At 41.8% G+C, this 24472-nt stretch overlaps 1 protein-coding gene across 6 annotated transcripts; it reads right to left on the bottom strand.

Moving 5' to 3' along the window:
- Nucleotides 1–6673: 6673 nt before the first annotated feature.
- On the bottom strand, nt 6674–23266 carry cdk16 (cyclin dependent kinase 16). Of its 6 annotated transcripts, none has more exons than XM_026153781.2 (17): nt 23121–23266; nt 22009–22202; nt 19511–19663; nt 17570–17688; nt 15913–16041; nt 14856–14912; nt 14436–14550; nt 14246–14340; nt 14102–14164; nt 13649–13772; nt 12318–12438; nt 12035–12132; nt 11705–11810; nt 11416–11458; nt 11179–11269; nt 11017–11094; nt 6674–10923 (listed from the first exon to the last, which is right to left on the bottom strand). In XM_026153781.2, exons 2-17 carry the CDS (start codon nt 22130–22132, stop codon nt 10886–10888), a joined length of 1554 nt encoding a protein of 517 aa, XP_026009566.1. In that variant the 5' UTR covers nt 22133–22202; nt 23121–23266; the 3' UTR covers nt 6674–10885. The 6 variants fall into 6 exon arrangements, with proteins under 6 accessions (XP_026009566.1, XP_026009564.1, XP_026009563.1 ...); XM_026153779.2 differs by having other exon boundaries at nt 23063–23220; XM_026153778.2 differs by lacking the exon at nt 23121–23266 and adding an exon at nt 22799–22975.
- Between the last annotated feature and the right edge of the window lie 1206 nt (nt 23267–24472).

Genomic DNA, 24472 nt, shown 5'->3' with positions numbered 1-24472 from the left:
TTGTTGCTAGTGGAAGTTAGCTAAGATAATTTAGCTAACTTAGCTAACTTTTGCTAGTTGAGCTAACTAATGTCAAAGTAAACAAATGAAATAATTTGTTGCTGGTGGAAGTTGCCTCATTGAAGTATATTCCCCCACATTTACTGCTAGACTAGCAGCATTTAGTTATTTATAATTACATTTATTTGTTATTATCATCTCCACTCACCACTGTCATTCTTTTTCTTTCCTCTATTTTGTTTTTTCATTTTTGACTTCTCTTTGGATTTATGTTTTATCATCGTCGATTTTGATGTTCACTTAATAAAAGGCTTATTTTATCTTGTTCCGCCTGCTTGGTGTCCTGCATTTGAGTCCAGACATAAGATTTGCTCCCTGCATATCATAACAATTAGATATCTGTATGCCAGTAGAAGTGTGCTGTGGATGAGCAGGATACCATTGTACCAGGCCCCACTCCTCTCCTAAACCTACCTATGAAAAAAACTGATGTGCAAAACACCAATTCTGAAGCCAACCACAGTTTCCTGGCTGACAAACATGCAATTTATGTCAACATCACTGCTCCAGTAACCACCTAATGTGAACTTTGTAGATCTCTAAAAGTAGAACGTTACATCCAGGCAGCCACTCTGTCAGGGCGCTGATGCCACAGCGGGAAGATGCAGAAAGCATCTGACAAAGCAGTTGCACTTGATGCCTTGGGAAAGTTGTGTTGTTTTGAATAGTAGGCTATCCACTCTAGATGACACTGTCAGCGGTGAAGACTATTAGTTCAATTGTCTTTCCCAGTTTCCATGGCGGACCCCTGAGCTGAAATGAAAAGGAAGACTTTTCTTGTCCGTGTGTGTGTGTTTGCATGTGTACAAATGCTGCACTTATCTAAATATAAACAGGCTTTAAAGCACAGATTTGAAAATATATCAGAGTCTCTGCTGCAGCGCTGTAACCAGTGGAAGAGAGAAACGAATAAAAAGACGACAGGCAGAGGAAGAAAAGAAGACAGATGAAGGAGATGCAGAGGAGAGTACAGAGCAGAAACCGAGGAAAAAGACGACAGTCTGAGGGAGAGGGAGAGAGATGCAGTGACATCACAGCAGAACAGTGAGGTAACGTCTGTGACACAGAAGCTGAACCCATAGAGCAGACTGTCATTTTTCACATCGATTAGAGCTGTTGATGCTGCAGCTCATGAATACTTAAAATGTTTTTATAAATATATTTAAAAATCTGACACCAAAATAAATTTTTTAAAGGAGCTGTTTACCAACTGAGAGTACTAGACTGTAATTTTGCAAGCCTGGGTTTTTCAAGGTCGATGCACTTTAAGGCTGCAGTAAGTAGAAGGAAATGAGGAGGCAGAGGAAGTCACATACTAGGACATTTTTTCAAACACCTAAGATCTGAGTAAGAAGGTTAGAAGTGTTGTTGCTAGTTTGCTAAATAATCCTTAGACAGTGTTGCTTGACCTGTGGTTTTCAGCCAGCCTCAGTGATACAGCTGAGATGTGCACGTTCCTAAGAAGCAACCTAGAACACAGATTGTGTGTCATGTTGTGTAATGTGCTGGAAATCTTGGACAGAAATCATTCTGACACACTTCTGAGCTTTTAAGGTGGAAACAATGGCCTGAAAACACAAATTTAAAAGCTTGTTATACCCTAACTCTTATGTCTGCACCCAGGCACAAGAGGAGAGCAGAATAGTTACTTTTGCATGAATAATATGACTTCTGTCTTTGTTTGTATCTAAACACAGGTTCCCTTTCAGTTGGTACAACACACAGTGTGGAATATCACAACCTCACATGTCATATACTACGCTATATCTCACTTCCCTGTATCTTCAGGGAACAGAAGTTACAGACATAACTGTTTGCCTTTTATTGTTCTTTCAGTTAGTACTATGTACTTTTACTGGAATAACCTTGTACCAGCCTCACTTTCTGAAACATTTTCTTTGTGAGATACCTCTCTGCTCTCTCATTGTCTTTAAAAGTGTCGCATAAACACAGAACTTCACATGTCTTCACAGTCCCTGCTTCACTTTTTAACCCAGCCATCCTCTGCCTTCCACATCTGATACCGTGCTTCTGGCACAATCTTTGTCGCTGTCACTCCATCAGGATAGAAAAGCCTCTTAACAGCTTTAACACAGAAGCTGCATTCACAGCCCGCGTTTGGAAGAAACCATCTGAAAGCAGAGAGGGTTATGCTGACAGCTATAGCATTAAAGTAATGTGCTGGTGTTTCTGATCTATCAGCTTTACTTCTGTGTTCAGGGTGCCTACGCTGGCTTGATGGGACACTGATGCTGTCTTGCTGCCATCTGCTGATTACAGTCTGTAATGACATCACGATCAGAGAAGATGAACCGATGCACTGAAAATCTAAAAAAATAATAATAATACCTTTAATAGTAACTATTAATAGTTACTTTTCCTTAATTAGTAATAGTGATGGCACTGGCTAATTATTATTAACCACTGATTGCTCAGATGTTGCAAGTTAAAATGTTTCAAAATCATAGAGCTAAACTTTCTTAAAGAGAATATGTATAATATAACATATAATTTGAATAAATAATCCATTATTGTAACAGGACATACATATGAAAGGAGATGAAGGAAGGCGTAATAGGTCCACTCGAACTTTGCTCTGCCCCTCTCTGCCTGCCTGTGTCTGTCAACTCTGAATTAGGACTAATATAGTCTTAGCATAGAGGCAATTTAAGATCCATCCATCCACTTATCCACTTCAGGGAACCTGTCCCAGCAGTCACAGGACAAAAAGCAGGGTACACCCTGGACAGGTTACCAGTTTTGCCAGGGTAACATAGAAAGACTGACCACCTCGTACAGTCACATTCACACCTGTGGCCAATTAAGAATTGCTAATTAGTCTAACCCATGTGGGAGGAAGCCTGGGTGCTCGAGAAGACTCATGCAAGCATAGGAAGAAGTTGCAAATTCCATGCAGAAACAATAATAATAATAATAATAATAAGCTCAGACGGTAAGCAAACTGATTTGGTAGTAAGATATTTGGTTATAAGTGTTATCGTGGAACTTTGCAGTTAGTTCAAAAATCTTATAATTGAATCCAGCTTCACAGCTTGTCCTATAATTCAGCTGGTTTGAACTCAGAGCGTCCAGCTGAAACCTTTAAATTATATAACTTTTAACTTGAATACATTTTGTTTTTTTGTTTCAAATGAAAAACATCTCTGCTCACAGTTTACGAGAGACTGCTGAGCTCTTATATAGAAAAAGACTTGAGCAGGTCATTATGAAGTTTTTATCAAAGATGATGGTTTTTATCCAGTATTTCATTTTCCTCTGCTTGTCCATGCAATAACAAACTAACAGCCAGACAATGTAAATCAAAACCTGCAGCAGATCAACTGGAAAACCTTCACAGACACACAAAAAATAGTTTTGAGAGGATTTTTTTTAAAGGAAAACAAAATCTAAAAAAAACAAAAAAATAAATCTGTGTTCAAGAAGAATAAAAATGTGAAACGGCCAAATTAAAACAAAGAACTTTATAAATTAGGCAGGAAAAACATAAAAACACACTCTTCAAATGAAGGTACGTCATGCTGAACTTTTACCTGCATTGAATCGAAGCCTCGGGTTTAATGTGAGTTTTTTGAATCCCAAACCGACTTCATCACAAACACTAAAAGAAAGAAAAGAAGACTAAACACTCTCCAGCAGCCTATAAAAACAAAATCACTTTAGAAAAGAAGAGTGTGCTCAGACAGATAGCGCTGAATGTTCGTGCACGTCAGCAGCAGCGCTTACACGTTTCATGTTTATGGAGAGAGAAGCTCAAATCTGCAGCAGCTTTTTGACTCCATTCTGGCAAAAAGCACCAATATCTTCATTTGTCTCTGCACAAAATGAATTCTGACGTATCAGCCCATTGTATGCAGTTTATCGGTTATCACTCTCACAAATGTTGCCTGTAGGAAGCCTCAACATGCAGACTCAGCAGGCTCAGAAAGACAGAACGGGAAAATGAAGAGGACGTGAAGATAAAGAACAAGTGCAGTGGGCAGGAAAATGGCGAAGATAAGGACTATATAAGTTGTAAATGACTTTAGTTTGATATATTGAGGGATGTCCTAGTTTCCTGTGGTTAGTATTCCACACCTAAGTTAGTAAAAGTGACTGACTTCACACAGTATCTGTGCTTGAAAACATTCCCTAATTACATGTATCGATTACACCAACTTTACTGTGGAGAAGTTTGTACATAAAACAAATAGATACTGTCTGTAAGCGCTGTGTGAAGTTTCCTCACAAGTCAGATTCACTTCATTTATCTCCTAACAGCTTCTCTGCCTGAGTCCTTTTTTTGTACACGGTCATTTAAGTTACTTTTCTTTCTGTTTTAGATTTAGTTGCATTTTTATTACCCCTCTCTGTCTGCACCTTATCCAGGATTTCCACTTTACTCAGTCCTCCAAACAAACCTGTTTTAGCAGTTACTCTATATTTCCAAAGCATTTGCTTCTCTGCCTTCACACACATATGAACTTATCTCACTCTTAATCCACAGGTCTAATATTACGGCGATCCACTCTTTCGGGCTATAACTGCTTCAACCTTCCTGGGAAGACTTCCCACAAGGTTTAACCCTTGTGTGGTGTTCGTATTTTTGTTACTCAGCCAGTGTTCATGGGTCTGGTGGACCCGCTAGAGTTTTGGCTTTCCAAATTAACACTATCAAACAATTTTATGTTAAATTACTCAACAGATGTTTACTTCATCCCAATTACAAGCCATATGAACAGCAAACATGGTTAATTTTTTCCCTTTACCTTTGTTAGATCACATTTATGAATTAATGTGCTTCTCGTTTTTCTTTTATATAAAATGTTATAAAAAAATCAGTTATAATCAAGCGGAGTGAGTGGAAAGACACAACACATTTACACGTGAAGCAATATGTTTCACGACTAAATGGGATCAGCTGCTCATCAATGGTGACATTAGGCCCAGGGTTGTAAAACAGGGGAGGTGGTGCACACACTTATCCCACACTGTCCTGATGGCAGCTAGCTTGTCTCTCTGCCGTCGAGCTGGTCTGTCGTCTCGGTTATCAAAACGGATAATCCTGGAAATTTTGTTGAAGTTTTCCAGAAACATTGATGCATGGAAAGTTTCTTGCCGGTTTCTGCATCCCACAGGGATTCTGTGGATTCCCCTTTGGACCTGAAAACTCCAGCAAGGATAAGAACCCCAAAGTAGGCCTTTGGGGTTCTTAGATGGATTTGGTCCATCTCCTTCCACCTCTCTCCAAAAACACACCTTCCTTCTAGATTACTGCAATCCAGAATAATTTTCTGGATGGAATCTGGGATGAAAAGCTCCAATGAAGACTTGATGTCCTGCACATGAGTACCTGTCAGCCGTGTTGGCCCTGGCTTATCACAGTAACAGCTCTGCAGGGTGGCTCATTTCTTGGGCAAGAAGACCATTCAATTTCACCAGTTGTTGACATCCATATTTCTTCACTTGCTGTCTGGTGGGCTTGTTCTGGTCCTGGAGCTGGCTGCAGATGGGGTACTCGTCTTCGTTTTGTTACTAAATGGTGCTCAACCTCATCCTCTTCTTCAAAGTCACTGTCAGACTCAGAAATGTGACATATTCTGAAACCTCTTTGTCAACATCATCATCAGAAGCTCCTCTCTCTTCCAAAATCAATTGGATGGCCCTCGCAGCAGATAATATTTTGCCATCTTGATCAGTTGTGATAAAGAACCACACTGGCAAAGTCTTATTTATAGTATTATGCCCCTAATTTGCAGGTGGGACAGGGTATGAGAAAATAAAATTTGGATCCCTAAAGAAAGAGGGTAAAATGTGCGGGAATGTAAGAGCAGACGGTGTTGATAGTTGAATTTTCAACAATGTTGCAACTTTGTGCGGGAGCAGGAGGGGAGGAAAACACTATCAGCAGCACCAGAAAGGAGGAAGACAGAGTGTGGGAACACAGGACCTACACTTTCAACACTTTTACTAGACCTGGGTCCAGTGGACCCGAACACCTTGTATGTAATGTAATTGCGTGGGGGGAGGTACAGTATGAGGTCATTGAAAATTTGTTCAGATTCATGCTCTTCACAGAAAATAAGCCAAAGCCAATGAATTTCAGGTTGAAAAAATAATTAATTGTTTAATTTTTCTTTTGAAAAAAACTGAAAACGGGTCTCACAGACCCGAACACCATACAAGGGTTAACAGTTGTTTATGGGAATTCTTGACCATTCTTCCAAAAGCACATTTGTGAGGTCGCACACTGATATTGAACAAAAAGGCCTGGCTCCTGGTTTCCGCTCTGATCCCAAAGCTGCTTTATCGGGCTTGAGGTCCAGACTCTTCCTACAAAATTGGGAACATGAAATTGTCCCAAATGTCTCGGTGTGCTGAAGCATTAAGAGTTTCTTTGACCTGAACTAAGGGGACAACGCCACACCATAATCCACAATTCGGCACAATGCAGTCAGGCATGTACTGTTGTCCTGGCAACACGGCCATGGAAGTGATGGAAACACCTGAATTCAATGATTTGGATGGACGAGTGAATACTACAGTACAGCGTACCTGTTAACTGTAATATCAAAGTAGAAACACTAATAAAGTCTAATAAACAAACAGCCAACACTGATAATAAATAAAGAATTTTAATATTTATGTACTTTAAATATATCCAGTATACATGAAGTAAACATAATTGTACACAATAACAGGATATACTTTCTTTCTCATACTTGGACTCATATTTCAAGTATGCAGATCCATTATAGCATCAGATATGTCGCAGTGCTTTCTTGGCAAATGGAAGATTATTCAAATGAACAGCATAGAAGTTATCTGGAAGAATCCCATCATGCAGTGCAGTATATTGCAGATAACTTTGGTATGGTGTCGACCAAAACAAAGCATGTTAGTTCATTTACAAAAGCAGAGAAAACAGCATTTGCATCTATGTGGACCAGAAACATGCATGTTTCTCCATAGGTCACTAAAATGTTCCTAAACGTGACAAACATAGCAGACATGAACCCTGCTGCTGCCTCGCTTTGCATGATTTTGAATGATTCTTGTTTTGTGTCCCGTTTTGTTTAATAATTCATGTAAAAGCAAAATGTCCAAATCTGATAAAAGGTGTTAATACAACAAAAAAAAATCCCCTTTAGCAACAGCGGATTTGAAGTTTAGCATCAGGAGCACCGGCTTTCAATTTTGAGGACATTAACTTCCCTCTAAAAGGCATCAAGTGTGTTTTTGTTGTATGAAATAGAGGCAAACTGAAGATTTCATGCACCAGGATGTACTGCTCCCATCACAGAGCCGTGCAAACTGGATCTAAGCAAGAGGACACATATGTACATGTACAGTCTCCCCACAAAGCAGCACGATATGGGCACATTTAACAAAGCTGCCAGTTCAGGGTCTGTGAAACGCTTGGTTTGTGGTGGGAGCAGCACACACCAATGCACGAAACGATGATCCAGCTTTTGATTTTAATGACGTCTTTTTGTTGTTATAAATGGAGGCTGTTTAAAGAAGGGAAACTAATGGCTTCATACATCACAATGTACTGTTCCCTTCCCTGAGGTTCAGTGACTGGATACTATTAGAATGGAAAAGAGAGAGAAGACGTGTACATGTGAAAATACAGCGTTTGTAGTTTGAGAACCAGCCCAGTCGGTCTTACGTGCACCTTTTAATAAAGTAGTACATGCTGTATGATGATCTGTTAACTCTGCATTAGGCAACACACTGTATGTGGAAAACTCAAGTGATGACTGCTGAAAATGTACCTGTAAAATCCTGTCCTGAAGGATTTCTGACCATTTTGCTTTAATCTCAGATTAAAGCAAAAGTGCTTTTCTTTCAACAACTGGGACGTAGTGTGCTCCTGAGTTCTTTTCCATTATTTCATGTTCCTAAAACCAAAAATGCAGATCAATCAGTGACCTCTGAAGAAACATGCGCTCTGAACTTTCACATCTATACGCCGTTTCCTGTGCAATTGAGCAGCAGCTGAGGAACAACAACACTGCAGCGTGCAGATTAAAACCTGTGATTATCTCTAATAATCAGTAACTCTGTACACATTATTACTGTAAACCCAGCCAACATTAAACTACTGACCACATCAACAGTTTAGAGTTACATTCAACAGTCATTTGTTTAACCCAGCATTAGCACGGCTCACAGAAGCTTCACCTTTAGTCTGACTCTCGCCCCGTCACATCACTTTGAACACATTTAAGTCCTAAAAGAAAAACACACAGGTTGCAGTCAAATAGTCAGTTTTCCTCAGGAAAGGTAAGCAGCTAATACCCATGCCTAATTTGCAACAATTATATGTAATTAGGTCAAATAAAACAGCCACAGGGAAGGTTGCAGTATACCTCAGTTTGCATGGATATGTTCTCTTTTTGTGCCTTGCTGTGTTGCCAGCTTTGAGGATTATTACTGTTACTTCAGTCACAGATACTGGAAGCCTTAGACAAAGGTTGGTGAGGAAGTCATATTTATACTCTTCCTGAAACAGAACACATGGGACAAAATAACTAAGACGAGATTTTTGCATCGCTGGAGACAGAAACACCAAAGCATCTGCTGCCAGTTTAGTGTGTGAGCAGTCTGAGCACTGTGGCTCTTTGAAGTCCTTATAAATCATCCTTTTGTAACATGTTTCATTGAAGTTAAGGAAAAGTGATTAGAAAATTACACAGGTGATCATTTCTTTTGACCATTTGACTGCAGCCAGTGTCCAATTTTATTCACAGAAACACAGTAAACACTCTGAATTACTACCTATAACGGCAACTCACCTCCACAATGTTTTATCGTTTCGTTTCAATGATTCACGGGGAGCAAAAGTCTGAATATTTTCAGTCTGATATCTTTTTCTGGTATTTAAAAAAATGTACACCTCTAGAATCCATTCTAACTTTTTAAGACTTCAGACTTCTGCTGCCGTTCAATAAAACAATCAAACATAAAGGAGGTGCGTTCGTTTACGGGCACTGGATGTCTCTAACCTCCCACAAACATACAACTGTATGCAACATTTTTACAGCAGATTGAAAAGTCAGCTTCCTCTGAGTCAAACACCTTGTTCGATGGTTATTATTGTCTTATTATTTCTCTATTGCTAAGATTTCTTCACAGCTAAAAAATAAAGATTCACATCAAGAACAGCTTATCTCTTAAAAATATGAACACTCTTAAAACTGATAAGAATACAAAAAAAATGAAATAAAAATAAAAACTGGCTTTTTGAAATTACATCTGTTTTTGAAGGGATGAAATCTGAAAACTACCTGAAGGTTATATGAATCCCATCCAGCGACACCTGGACTCTGTGCAGGGGAAGATTAGGTCTCAACGAGGATGTGAATCTCTTTAAAATGTTCTTTTGCAGTCTGTTTACACACAGGCTAAAAACCACGAGCTGCAAAAAGTTCTTTATGAAAGAGAACGCGATGCTGCGTGTAATTTGCCATCAAAAATTGTCTGTTGCGCATTTCATAGGAAATTCCCAATCGGCTGAGTGCTGGTTGAGTCTGTGCAGAAACAAACTTGTTTGCTGCTGTTTAAACAGAATTAGCCAATCAGTGCCCTGCATTTTCCTCTGACATGTCATGGGGTCTAATGAGGCAAAGGCATCACACTTTTCAACAGTCTCCATGACAAAAAAAAGAAGAAAAAAAAACCCTACTTACTGATCTCCAATAAACAAAAAAAAAACCAATAAATAAAACTCCAGTTGAAATAAATTCTCTGTGATAAGCTATATACGGCAGATTTATGGTGTTACCGTCTCTTGGTATTAATATATATATTAACAGTATTACAGTATAAAGTTCGAGTGTACGACACACACATGCAGAACAGCAGAAATCAGGTTCACACTTTCAAAATAAAAGCAAAGGTTTAAATTTCCACAGATGTGTGTTTGGCTTCTCCTGCAGGCTGTTTAATAGTAACACTGAAGTGTAAAATGTAATACTGCAAACCGAAACACAATCGGCAGCTCGACACAGATAAGGAGACCGCTGAAGAGCTGCGGGTTTGAAACAGAGAACATTCGTCTTCAGCCTTTAATGTGAAAACAGCGCCGGTTTTCCTCTCGCTGCAGGCTCGACGTTACTCTGACGGTTTCATCTCATGTTCGGTAGCACGTTAAAAAAAATATTAAAATAAATCAAGCTGCAATTTAGGGAAAACTTTGGAGTCAAAATTTCTGAATTTTTGTTTTTTGTGTGTTTAACAAACTGAATTTTTATTGTGTTTCATCAGGTGTTATTAAAGTTTTAAGCAGGTACAGTTCAGCACGCTGGGACTGGATCTTGGCTTCAGTTTAACGCTGACTTTGCTGCCGCAGATGTTCACACGGATGATATGACGTATACGGCTGTTTCCAGGGGTTTCCATGACAGCAGAGCTGAATTCCAGGTTTTCCAGGACTTTCACCAACTTGATATTTATGTGTTTAATCTTTGCAGTGAAGATGGAAGACAGAACCTCCTGGAGAAGCTTTTACTACAATTCACCCGTTCATCTCTCCATGTACCGAGGTGAAGCCCTGAAGCCCGTTAGTCCCAATATTCTGTGCTCTGATTGGTCAGGTAGCTGCAGCGAATCATAATTTCCTCTCTGTGTAAACAACGGGCTTCATCTTCTCGTCATAAATAATAGTAACTTCTGTTTTCTTCTACTCTGTTGCACTTGCTGTTAGTCAGTAAAGTAAATCCTCTAGCAAAAAAAAAAAGCATCATCATCATCATCATCGTCACTTCCTGTCCTGTCAGTTTCCCTTTGTTTGTCCAGCAGCTGACTCCGCCTCGCCACGATGTCAGAAAAGCATACTCCGCCTCCTGTTTGGACTGTTTGCTGGACAGAAAGACAAAAATAGACGATGTCAGTGTCAGACTAACCCAGCAGGGAGCCACGCCGGCTCTGCCTCCTTCCCACACAGACTGTTACCTGGATCCGGTGCTGCTGCTGTTGGTCTCATCGCTTCCTTTTCAAGCTGAATCTCTGGCAGGGTGAAGATGGACGTCGCTGAAACAAAAACAACCACAGCGCCTCTGTGATGTTACCGTAACAACAGGGACCAAATGGGACCGGTGTGAACTTTAAACTTACTGTCAGGAAGTAACTTCACTCTCTTTCCAAGGTTACTGAAGTAAGAGTGGTTCATCGACTCGTCTGCAGAGATCCTCTTCTTCCCCTCAAACTAAAGTTTAAATAAAGTTTAAACTTTAAATTTTTATTTTCCCCATCACATAAATGAACACAAAAAAAAAAAAAACCCAAAAGGTTATTTATTCGTTATGATTCAGAAAGAAAAGGAGACGCACAAACACTGCGAGGTTAACTGACCTGTAGGAATTCTGACAACAGCTCCACTCCTTCAGTGCTGAGCCTGAACACAAAAACACAAACTTCGTTATCTGGTGCAGTGAGCCTTTAAGATTACTGCACATCTGTGTGCAGCTGCAGATCTGGTGACTTAAAATAAAGTAAAGAGGAAGGCTCTCTGGAGGCCACTGCAAAGGAATCACACGGATCCTGGTGGGTCAGCAGCAACAGGCTGGACATATGGATGAGGAGGCTTAGTGTTTTAACCCCCGGCTACTAAAACATGGTGTACATGTGTGCAGCTCTGCACCTGGGAGTGTGGTTACTCAGTCTCTCTGCTTTGTATTGAGGATAGTTAAACGCCACAAACTCCTCATTAGACGTGATCCCAGGCCAGGTCTGCTCTGTGGGAGTACCTGCACACAAAATACATACGAGGTTTATTATAAATATAAATGCAAAAGCTTAACAGCTATTTTTTTGAAACATACATTTAAATTAATTTACAAAATAAAGCTAAAAACAGCAGCATGATGAGGTGTGGTGTGACGTCCCTCCCACGTCCAACCTAAGGCATGCTTTTAATCAACACAGGTCGATGGAGTCCTCAAAAGATTACGAAGTAGAAGATGATTCTCACCCAACAATTTAAAGATAAAGTGAAGCTCCTCCTCGACTGTGGAACCAGGAAACAGAGGTCGACCTGTCGCCATCTCGTAAAAAATGCAGCCAACACCCCTAAAAACAGAAAGACAGACAAGCGCAAAGACACGCACACACACGGCAAGAGGTTTGTCTCATCAGATGGTTTAACCATAGATGATCATTTCACCACAGAAGAATCGATTTTTTTAAAATGTAATTTATCAAATTTTCTAGTAGCAGTACTACAATAGAGTAGTACAGTGTACTGCATCACTGACCACATGTCGATGTGAGTGGAGTAGTCGGTGCTGCCCAGCAGGATGTCAGGTGGTCGGTACCACAGCGTCACCACCTCGTTGGAGTACGTCTTTGTTGGGATCGACTTTGCTCGAGCCAAACCTGAAACAAACACACACGCACGCACACACACACACACACACACACACGTGTCATTAAAGCCTCATCATCACTGTCTTTACACTGATTCAGATTACATTTGTATCCTAACAGCTAAAATAAATGTATTCATTCTCCGTAAGGACCACGACTCACACTGCCTCAAAAGGCATTTTAAATACTTTCTGGGTGTTGCATTACAAATAGACGATGGGATGATGTGCAGTGACTCTGCTGTCCTGAATTCACCGAGGAGGTCATTCTGTCTCTGGTTGTGGAGGTCAGATGTGTGTCTGTAATCCTCCTCTGCCAAACTGCACAGAGCAAATCCATGTCTCTGGCTCATCGTCAAAGTCCAGGCATAAAAAGGGATCGGTCGCCCTCTGTGTCTTTAACCGCACGGCCCGAAGCGGTTTTAATATCCAATTCTCACAGGAACCAAAAATCGACTCTCTTCCAATAAAACTGTCTCCACTGGTAATACAGGAAGAACGGCTCTCTGCGATGCTGTGATAAATAAATGAAGTGAAGGTCTGAGAGAGGTCCCTGAAGAACTTCACATCTTCATCACTAACATGACATAACTGCCAGCTGGTTGGAATGACAACAACAACAAGATGAAGAAAATCACGAGGTTTAGTGATAATCGTGGAGCTGGAAAGGCAGGGATTCAGCCGGGGGCTCCCACTGGCCAAGGGTTCGGTCTGCAATTTAATAAGTAGCACTTGTTGTGTGTGTGTGTGTGTGTGTGTGTGTGTGTGTGTGTGTGTCTCACAGATGGGCTTGGCAACAGCTGGGCAGCTCTTCACACACACAGTTGATTTGGTCTTTTACTTTCTTGTAATCCTCTTCCAGTGTCTTAATTTTCTCCCTACGTAGCTTCACTGAAGTCAGAAGTTGAGAATAAATAAAATTTGATATTTTGCTCAGACGAGCAAGATGTTCCTCCAACCAATAAATAATGGACGTGAATGTCGGTCCATTTCTTCATGTTTTGTTCCACCTTCAGAGCCAACTGTTCTTGTTTTCTTGTTTGCCTTTTCCTTAGTTTTAGCGTGACAGGTGCCGGTAGCTCACGCTTACATCATTACACATTTACATCACTCAAAAGGTGAGTTTTGCACAAGAAAAACCTCAGACGCTAAGATTTAAATAGGTCCTAACTTTACAAAAAAAACAAAAAACAAAAACTAAGAGTGTCTGCAGGACTCACCAAAGTCTGCTAGCTTGAGCTCTCCTCGCTCGTTGATCAGCAGATTTTGTGGTTTTAGATCTCGATGGAGAACTTTCCTCCGGTGGCAGTACGACAAACCTCGCAGCAGCTGGAAAAGGAAGAGCTGAGGACAGAAACACCACTGCAGTTACAGGAAAAGTCGATGAGCACACGATGCAAAGAAAAACCCTCAAAAACAGGGAAACAAGAGAAGAAGAATTCCTTCTGCTTTTTTAAATTCATTTTTTATCATTGTTTAAAAATCTACCAAAATCAGAAAAGTTAAATCACCAGCAGGTTTGTCACATCAGTTTGTGACACACACACAAACACACACACACACACACACACACACACACACACACACACACACACACACACACACACACACACACACACACACACACACACACACACATTCATTATACTAAGAATAAAACAAACTTTTCTCACTTTGACATTGTGAACATGAATGACATTTCCACAGTCGTCCAGATACTGCTTCAGATCCTTGTCCTGAAACACATGAACACACATTCAAACCCACCAAAGAAGAAGAAGAAGAGGAGTTTGTGTATTGTTGTGTGCATTTCTTACCAGGTACTCAAACACCAGTGTGAGGGATTTCTGCGTGTGGATGATGTCATGAAGCGTGACGATGTTGGCGTGTTTCAAATCCTTCAACAGAGACACTGAGGAGTAAAAAGTACAAACATGCTGTCATTAGTATTTCTACTACTGTAGTACCAGTAATACTTCTGTTGGTTCAGTGTCAGTGATGCAGTACCTTCTCTGATTGCAGTACACGGAGCTCCTTCTTCATGTTCCAGTCTAATTTCCTTCAGAGCCACGAGATTTTCAGTCAGTTTACTCCGACCTTTATACACTGTGGCATAGGTCCCCTACACACAGGTGACACACAGAGAGGAGAGAGGCGGGGCATTTGGGCCATCGGAATCTTATTTATTGATTTCAGGAGCCAAAGGCAAACATTACAACAAAAAGAGTGGACTGTCAGGCAAAGCTTTTTACACTTAATTTGTAGAAAAGGTCAGAAAACTTTACATTAGTTAGTGAGTCTGAAATGAAACCCTTAAGGAGTGTCACAGAGCAGCACGGAGCACTTAGATGCTGTTTGTGTTCTTTATTAAACAGTTTCAAAGATCTGTCTGACATCAACCGATAGAAGGAGATAATGTGGCCTCACCTCTCCCAGTTTGTCCAGCTTGATGTAAGTCTCCAGCTTCCCAAAACCAATCTCTGACTGCAGGCAAAGAGGCAGAGATGAGAGGGTTAAAATAACCTGCACTGGCACACTAAATGCAAGAGAAACAACACAACAAACATCCTGCATTACTTGAAACAACAGAATCAGAAACCGGTTTCACACTTGCATCCCCCCCTACAGACACACAGTCTGCAGCCCAGCGTATCCAAATTCAGGGGCCGCATCCTTCGGAGGCCGCAGTTGTAGGCCGATTACGTTACAGCGGCGCGACAAAGCCTGCCCAAATGTCTGGGTCACAAAATAAACGTTTAACATATTTCCAGGCGAGAATGTAGCTGTGTAAACCTCGAGTATCTGCTCGGTTTATCAAGACATCACATATTTGTAAAAGCGCTCCGACGTTTTCGGAGACGTCTGTTACCCACCAGCTGGATAGCGAGCCCGGGTTCAAGGCTCACTAGATCCGGCAAGAACAGCGAACTCCCAGCACATCGTTTTCAACCCCCCCCCCTCGCGATCTTTCGCTACTCAGGTTAAACATGATTTATAAGTCAGTTAGATAAATTAAAAATGTTGTTGTTTGGCTTTGTTCAGTCTTTTATTAGTTCCTGAGTAAATCAGTTTGGCTGAGATTAAAGTTACAGTTTTCACACAGCTGAATAAACATCACACAGAAAACTGATTAAACAGAAGTGTGAGATGGTCGAATTTACTCCAATGTCCTGTTATATATTGAACAGCAAGGAGCAGACGGCAGAGTTTATTAAACTTCACTGAGACAATCTGCAAATTTCATTAAAAGTTTAATAAACCATCATCTTGTCTTTATTTTTAGTTAGAAATGATAGTTATATTAGAGCAGATGCTGGTCCAATAAGCTATACTTTCCACGTCCACTGGATGCATGATCCAATTAGTCGACTAATCACAAAAATAATCGGTGACTAGTCGACTATCAAAATCATCGTTTGTGGCAGGCCTACCCAAAACTGTCCCAAACACCTGCGTGAAAACAAAAAGAAGCAGTTACACATACCAGAGACACTCTACGCAGCCGCCTGCTGATTGGCTGCTCGAACAGAGCTGGACCAATCACATTAAACTTCTCCAGGTAATCGTCTGGAAGACGGATGTCAGCCGGTAACGACAGACGTTTGTTGATGTCCTGAAACAGAGAAGAAACACAACAGAATTCACGTGAACGTTCACCTTCATCCTCCGCAGCACCTGACAGTTTATTTTCATCAGCAAAGACCTTTTACCGCTGCAGGTAAATGTTCAGTCATCATGAAAGGAACCGTTTCATTTTAACATGAAATGTCTGCATTGGATCTGAAGTAGCACTAAAAACAAACAAAGGGCAGACAGCACTGGAAATGCAGGCCCTGAATGCAACCTGTGACCACTGCAGCAAACAGTAATCGCACCCGATTCCTCTTAAAGATGGCTGCCTGAGCGAGATTATAAAAAGAACCCACGAACTCCACAGCTGCTCGTTTGGCTCTCAGGGTGAGACCAACATGGTGAGGAATCCACCTGTACCTGTGCTTTAATGTAGCAGCAGAGGTCAGGATCTACAGGAGGAGCCAAAAGAAAATACAGGTTGATGGACCTGATCTGACCCAGCGGTAGCTGCAGAGCCAGACACATGGAGGTTCCTCGGAGGAGAAGACCTTTACAGACTAATGGAAGAACAATGTGAAATTATGAGCTGGATAAAGTCCGTCCCCTGACCTGAATCCATCAGAAAACCTTTAGAGGATTTTAAAACAGAAGGCAGAGAAACAAAACCTCCGGCCAGGAGTCAGAACATCTGTCCACAGATGTGTGACAGACTGGCATCACCCATTAGCCGCGAGGGGAGGTGGTGAGGGGGGGGGGTCACACATCTGCCTGCAAAAACAAAAGCCCACATAGAAAATAAAAAGCTCACAGATGAAAGAGTCCTCACTCTCTAAGCGGTTTGCTTTTAATGACACAGCAGCTCAATCAGCCCACACTTCAGCCTGACAGTTATTGTAGCCTATTGGCTCATTTACAGCTTTACCAGCACTGCACAGGTAAACCCAGCTTTGTTAAGCACCAGTTCGAGTCTGGCGCTGAAACGAACACATTTTGCTCGCTCGTTCCTTAAAAGCAGGACCTGGACCAGCCAGCATGACAGCTGTGCATCTGTACCCGGAGACCAGCCGAGTCTTTCAGTCGTGAAAAAGATGAAGACAAGCTCGCTGACATGTTTGGGAAGCTGCAGGCTAAACCACTCCAACGCATCTTTGCATCTGATAAATATTAATGTTAGAGAAACACACGGCACCGTCTCAGTCAGAGCAGTGTGAAGGCCCTCCGTCAGCAGCTACGACGCGCTGGACTGAAGAAGCAACAAGAAATCTCAAACCAGACTTAGCTCTATAACACATTTGGCTGAAGATGTTCCTTTGGAAGGAATGTAAGAAAATATCAAAAACGAAACCAACCAAGGAGGCGAAGAGCTGCACCAAACCGCTAAAAGGTCCTCAAGGCTTTGCAGAAAACAAATAGTGAGTGCTCCTTAAAGACTGGGGAATATCCCAACATCTCTGCTAGTAAGCTCTCTGTGTGTGTGTGTGTGTGTGTGTGTGTGTGTGTGTGTGTGTGTGTGTGTGTGTGTGTGTGTGTGTGTGTGTGTGTGTGTGTGTGTGTGTGTGTGTGTGTACCTCAGTAGAGATCTTCTTATTCCTCATTCTGACTTTAACTGGACTCTGAACATCATCAGAAGAAGAAGCTGGATCGCTTTCTCCATCTGAGCTCATTTTCACATCTTCATGGACGATCTCTGAAAACACACACGAATAACAGTCACACGCATACAAAGAGTAGAGCAGGCCTTAAATTCCCCATATCACCAAATGCACCAAAACAAGTCCGATCTACAGAGGCTCCTCCCTACAACTCATCTCAGAAATCCCGTGTCCAGGCAGGTCAGAGCTGTTTTGGTGGCATGACTCACAACTAATCCTCCTCTGCAGTAGCGTCAAAAACAGGAATATCCTGCCTGAGAGTGAAGCTGAAAACGCACTCCGCTGTATCTGTCACTTCCAGGCTGGACTACTGTAATTCATTTATATCAGGATGTACTCATAGCTCTCTGAAAAGCCTCCAGCTGATAAAGAAATGCTGTAGTAAGAGTACTAACGAGGACTAGAGAAAGAGCCATTTCTCCCATATTAATTCTCTCATATTAACTTGTCTTCATTGGCCCCTTGTGAACTCTAGTATAGAGCTTAAAATCATTTTCATCACACACAAAGTCCTGAATGAGCAGAGTCCATCATATCTTAAAGACTTAATAGTATTGCATTATCCCAGCAGAGCACTTCGCTCTCACAGTGCAGGCTTATTGTGGTTCCTGGAGACTGAGAGGCAGAGCCACGCTGATCTCTTCTATGGCACGACATTATTTCCTGCGACACTCCATAGAATTGGAGGCAGAGCCTTGAGCTATCAGACGTCTCTGCTGTGGAACCAGCTCCCAGTCTGGGTTCGGGAGTCAGACACCCTCCCTGATTTTAAGCTTTTCTTTTTGGAAACAATTACATTTCGGGCTGGATCAGGTGACTCGAACGCTCCTTGGTCATGTTACACAACTTCTCATATTACGCACCTCTCCTGTGCTCTCTTTTTATATGCTGTGATTGCATGCATCCATTTGGTTTCGTCTATCTCCCCACAGTCTCTGCTCTCTCTGTATCTGTTCTGCAGGCCAACCTGCTCAGTATTTCATCTTATATTCTTTCTATTTCTACATCGCTCTGCTTTTTCCTGTCACTGCGACCGGTTGCAGCAGACGGCCTGGGTCAGCTGCAGGCAAATTCTTCTTTCTCAGTTCAGAGTAAATGGTAAAAATGGTAAATGGCCTGTATTTGTATAGCGCTTTACTAGAGAGCTGATATGCAGCAGAATGCAACTATGCAGCGCATGTTCTGCACAGTCACAGTCTGCAAAAATTTGGGAAAGAATTCATCAGTTCATGGACAAAAGGCAGCGCTGTTTGTATGACGTGGCTAAGAAAACATCCACAGAGTAGACTTTGTAAATTTACAATTACAAGAAGAAATACAAACACCATTTCTGTGTAAAATGATCGTGCACGCCGTGTGTAAAACAAAGTATTTTGACTGGTGTGTTTTTATATTTATGGAGTGCATCTCTGCAGCACGTACACTCTCAAGCCCAGAAAAGCCACTTTCATTGATTAGAGCAGAAGTGTGACGTTGCAGCATTCAGCCTGCCAACACATGAAGCCACAGCGTCCGTCAGACTGTTGTTTTCTGGCTGTACTGAATTTAAATCGAGGGGAATGCCTCTTTCACTGCTCCAGCATTCAGATTTAAACTCACCAATTATGACTTCATTCCTGTTTCACAGCCAACAACTGATCTATGTTTTCACTTCACAGGAGAAATTAAATTTACTTAGTCGTTAAAATAAAACATCACCAGTTAAACTCATCTACATTTTCAAGCATACAGCAAAATCAACTTCTATTTTAATGTTGATAGATGCACAGTACATGATTATACTGTATATATTCAGCACGTATGTGTGTATTAGTGGTACAGTACTTGTGCATGTACATGTATTTGCGGCATTAGTACCCAGTCTGGTGGCGTGGTTCAGGTAGGAGCTCAGGCTGCGTCCGAGGCCTCTGGGTTTCCTCAGTGAGGTGCTGTACGACTGAAGTAAAGACTGAACTGAAGAGGATGAAGATCGAACCTTCAAACCTCCAGAGGAACGAAGAGACACCACCTCTGAGGGGAGAGATGAAGGGGCGAAGTGAGGGAAGGATGTGGGGAGGAAAGGAGGTAACAGAAGGGCGATGGAGGGATGAGGGAGGTGTAGGAGGAGGTGAGGGGAGGAGGCGGGTAACGGTTGGTTGATTTGGAAGGAAAAAAAATGAAAGTGGGGTTAAAGGAGAAAAAATAAATTCAAATTAAACAAGTGTTATATTATTAATTGATTGATTGACAGATCCAAGAGGCAACCAATCAAATCACAGATCCAACCAACCAGTCAGATCAGAGGAGGGAATCAGGCGGGAAGTGTCAGGAATTAAACCAGCGAGCTTCCAGTTACTGGTTTGCTGTGTGAGTGGCAGACCAGTTTATAAAGCTGGTTAGCAGCTGGTTAGTTCTTGACTGTTTTAACTGGGAATAATTTTAATTAGTTAGCTACATATTTAAAAAAAGAGGGGGGAAATAAAATGAATAAATATATTTTATTCATGTTATTTACATACTAAAGCATTCAGCCAATCAGGACAAAGTTCTGCCATCACAGAGGTGGTTCCCTATTGGTGGAGCCGGAGGAAAAAGTCTGCAGCTCACTGCAGTCGCCAAGCTCACGGCAGGTTATGTCACCATGTGACACAGTGACACTCTGCAGCACCAGCGGACTTCAGACAAATCTTTAACCAGCATGCATCACGGCAAGCCAGCGCTGCACAGCCGGTCATGTGGTCGCCCGTACTACAACATATGTCCAACATGCCCAGAATATCTTTGCCTTATCGGGCTTCACTTTCTCTGACATCCACAGTCAGACTGAACAGTCACACAAAGGTGGCCATCAACTCGACAAGCTTTCAGTCAAGTTACAAGTGAGTTCCCACGAGCTGTGACAATCTGCTGGGATCATGTGGGAAAAACACAAAAACATAAACACTATACAGTTGCTGTGGTTCAAATGGAAGCGTGTGACAGGAAAAGCATTGGATAAACAGCATTTATATCCAGGAACTAACACTGGGGGTGGGATTCCTTATTTTCTGTCATATATACATATACTGGTAAAACAGTCGATGCTAGGGCTGGGAAATTTATCAAGTGCGTAGTCTTTGGAACATAAAGTCCGGAGTTCAAATCCCGGGTAGAGCAAGCATCCAGGCTATTCAAGCCTACCTTGGAACATGAGCGAGGTAAGCATGGAAGCAGTCCCAGCTTAACAAGCTCTGTGTCAGGTGTTGCCAGGACATACTGATGGGAAGTGGGTTACTCTTTGCACTGTGTGACATCAGAAAGCGAGGACAACCCCGACGTGGTCACCACGGAGGATAAACACATAAGCCCCAAATAGATCAGTAGCTAAACTACTGCAGTAGAACGAGAGATTAGAAACAAAATGAGCACAAGTCTCCTTTAATAGACTTGTCATGGCAGCACGAGTGGATACGACTATAATTACAACTGTGTATTGCATTAAATGAACGCGTTGCCTCGCTGCATTCTTATGTGTAAAACAGCATTAGCATCATTGTTTCCCTGAGGCTTTTTGACTGTCTGAGAACAAATGGAAACATAATTCTAAATGGTAAGTAGGCTGCCTTGCAAATTTCATATAACATATAAAGTATTTAACCCTAGAACACTAACGTCGGGTGATGTTCACCCACGCGGTGAATAAAAATCACTCGGAGGTAAATTCCAAGGGAATTTATAGTTAGCTGGTCATTTTCTCTCTCTCACAGATGTCAGTAATGTAGGGAAACTGGACAAAGCTCACATGTCCCAGGAATGGGAGCACCAAAGAATTTCCCAGTTTCATTATTTATTTTTAGGACTTTACCTTTTTTCTCTTTATGACATGTTGTATAAGGGGAAAATAAGAGTACTTTAATTTCCCATTTATTGTTGTATGTTTTTTATTTATATATATATCTATATATATATATATCTCTATCTCTATATATCTATATATCTATCTATATATCTATCTATATATCTATATATCTATATCTATATCTATATATCTATATCTATATATATATATATATATATCTATATATATATATATATATATATATATATATATATATATATATATATATATATATATATATATATATATATATATATATATATATATATATATATATATATATATCTCTGTCCATCAAGGTTCAAGACATCTTCTAGGAATGGTGACACTATATCCAGTGGACAGCAATTTTCCATGCTGATCTCTCATCTCAAGCATAACCTGCACCTGAGCAGCCAGGTGTGTGGCATTAATTAAAGCCGCCATCATAAAAATTGAAAACCCAGCGCTGAGCTCTAAAATCTCGGCACAGGCCTCTGTTCACACCTGACAGGATTACCTGAGTCGCTGTGTGACGTTGCTTCCTGAGTGATGGTGTCACTCAGTGTCCTGTCCCCTCCCCCTGACCCACCCCTCCCCAGAGTGAGTGACAGCTGCCGTTTGATCTTCCTCATCCTCTCCATTAGCGGGGGCCGAGGGGGAGAGGGGGACGTGATGCCAAGGGGGGCGGGGCTGCCAGTCTGGAGACCACGCCTGGACAGGTAGAAATAAAAGGACAGAAATGTAAATAGCCAAACAGTTGGAAACACCTGAACGCCTCAACATCTGACTCATCATGCCTGAATTAGTAGTTATGCATATTCATCTACCATTCATTCACCATCATCACCTGCCACACCACAGCCGAATAGGTCTACCTCACAAGAATCACTCGTCTCACCTGAACATCATCACCTGTAGATCATCAGCTATAGATTCGGCTCACCTGTACATGACCACCTGTATTCATGTCACCTATGGATTTGGTTTACCTGAGACATCATCCTCTTTATGCTCATCTCACATTGAAATCACTACATGCACTCTCATCTCACCTGCAGGTAATCGCGTGACACTTAAAACTAATCCCACGGAACACCCTGAAAACGCGGGCACGAGTTTCCACTGGTGAATCTGACGCACACAGGTGAGTGTGATGTTACTCAGTGTTGATGAAAAGACTCGAGGCCTCGGATCTGTGTAGCAGGAAGTACCCGCACTCACTAATGAACCCAAACAGCCACTTAGATCCGCTTCATGTCACGTGCACACCTGACGGCTAACACCTGGCTGAGTGACAGGACATGTACCTGACAGATGCGTTACGTCACTGCCCGTGGATCTGACGGCACGGAACGGGAACTGAAACTACGTGTGTGTGTCCCCGTGGCAGCTGTTGTTTGTGTTCTGCCGCTTCGGGTGTCGCGTCTCCGTGGACCTGCCTACGCCTGTGTGTTTCTGAGCTGGAGAGCCGAGGACGGGAGCCGTGTATTTCCTGCAGTAAACCGTCCTCCTCACTGTTATAAATAGCAGCGGAGGCGGAGCGGCCGCTGCTCCCTCAACGACTCACTCACCATTTGATAAAGACGGTTTTCCGGTTACACGCGAGGCCCGGGGGTGACCGTTACTCACCGGGAGGGTTTATCCCGGTCTGTCCCGGGTTATCCGTGGCTCGGTTCAGTCTGACGGCTTCTCGGATCTTCCTGGCTCCCAGTAATCTGCAGCCATGTTGCTGCTCTGCTCAGCTCCGCTCCTCCGGTGCGTCCTGACGGAGACGCTCACGGCACCGTCGGTGACGTAACAACCCGGCACGTGTCCCCGCCCCTTTTCATTTCTTTATATATATTTTTTATTAAATAATATGTAAACATGTTGATTATACAAACAGAGCAGCTAAAAACAACAAGAAATTGTTCCGAAAAGAAGCCAGTCGTTTGTTTGCTATACAAACAATTTAGTTAATAAGTCACACTTGGATATGAGGGATATTTTTTATACTTTTACTAAATAAAAAGTTAAATAATCACTTTGTTAGTAGCTCGTCACAAACACATAATTTGTTCGTTCATTGCTTTTCAATCTATAAAAAATGACCAAACATGACTGTTAGACCAGCAAGCTGATTCGCTGTTATGTCCATATCTTGACATAATGTGGAGAGTAACTGGACACGTGGAGTAATGTCCTTTAAGAAACAGGAAAAAAAGCCCTGACACATGTCTGGTCTTTGAGTTGATCCACTCATCACTGAAGCCTCATCACAAATGGTATCAGTGGAAGGGTGGCTACAAAGGAACATGACTCAAAAATCCTGCCTCAGGTTGTACAGAGTTTGGTTTAAGTAATCATCAATACGTATGGAGGAGGTCAGGAGAGAGTGAGTGTCTGCAGCCATCTATAAAACAGCCTCTGTCATCATGTGGGTTTGGACTTCAGTGTTATTGGAGATTTTGTCAAAATTGATGGAATTATGAATGCAGAAGAGTATCAACATCTTTTGATACATAAAATACCATCTGTGGGGTCTAATTAGCAACAACTTCATTTTTGAACATGACAGTGATTGCAAACATACTGCCAATGCAGTAAAAGCTGCATATAAAAACACAATCAGTCATGGATCGGCCTCCCCAGAGCCCACACCTCATCATCACTGAAGCAGTGTGGGATCATCGTCACAGAGAACAAAAGGCAGCCGACATCCAAAGAACAACTTCGGAGAACTATTCCTGAAGGCTGTGGTGAAAAAATAAAGGCGTCATATCAAATATCGAATTTCATGCTCATGAACCCATGAGTTTATTCAAACTGTTTCCCAATTTCCTAACAAAATATCAAGAAACCAGGAGTGGCTCAAGACCTTTGAATAGTAATTCTCCAGTGATCAGCAGATCCAGCCCACAGAATTTGTCCCCAGTGATTTTCTTCTCTCAGAAATGACCCCAGCTTCTGTCCTCAAGCCTGATGACATGTGAGCTGATCCC

Source organism: Astatotilapia calliptera, chromosome 20 (genome assembly GCF_964374335.1).
Source record: "Astatotilapia calliptera chromosome 20, fAstCal68.1, whole genome shotgun sequence".
Taxonomy (NCBI): Eukaryota; Metazoa; Chordata; class Actinopteri; order Cichliformes; family Cichlidae; genus Astatotilapia; species Astatotilapia calliptera.
Note: the sequence above shows the minus strand (reverse complement) of the source record. Positions and strands in the feature narration are given on the sequence as shown.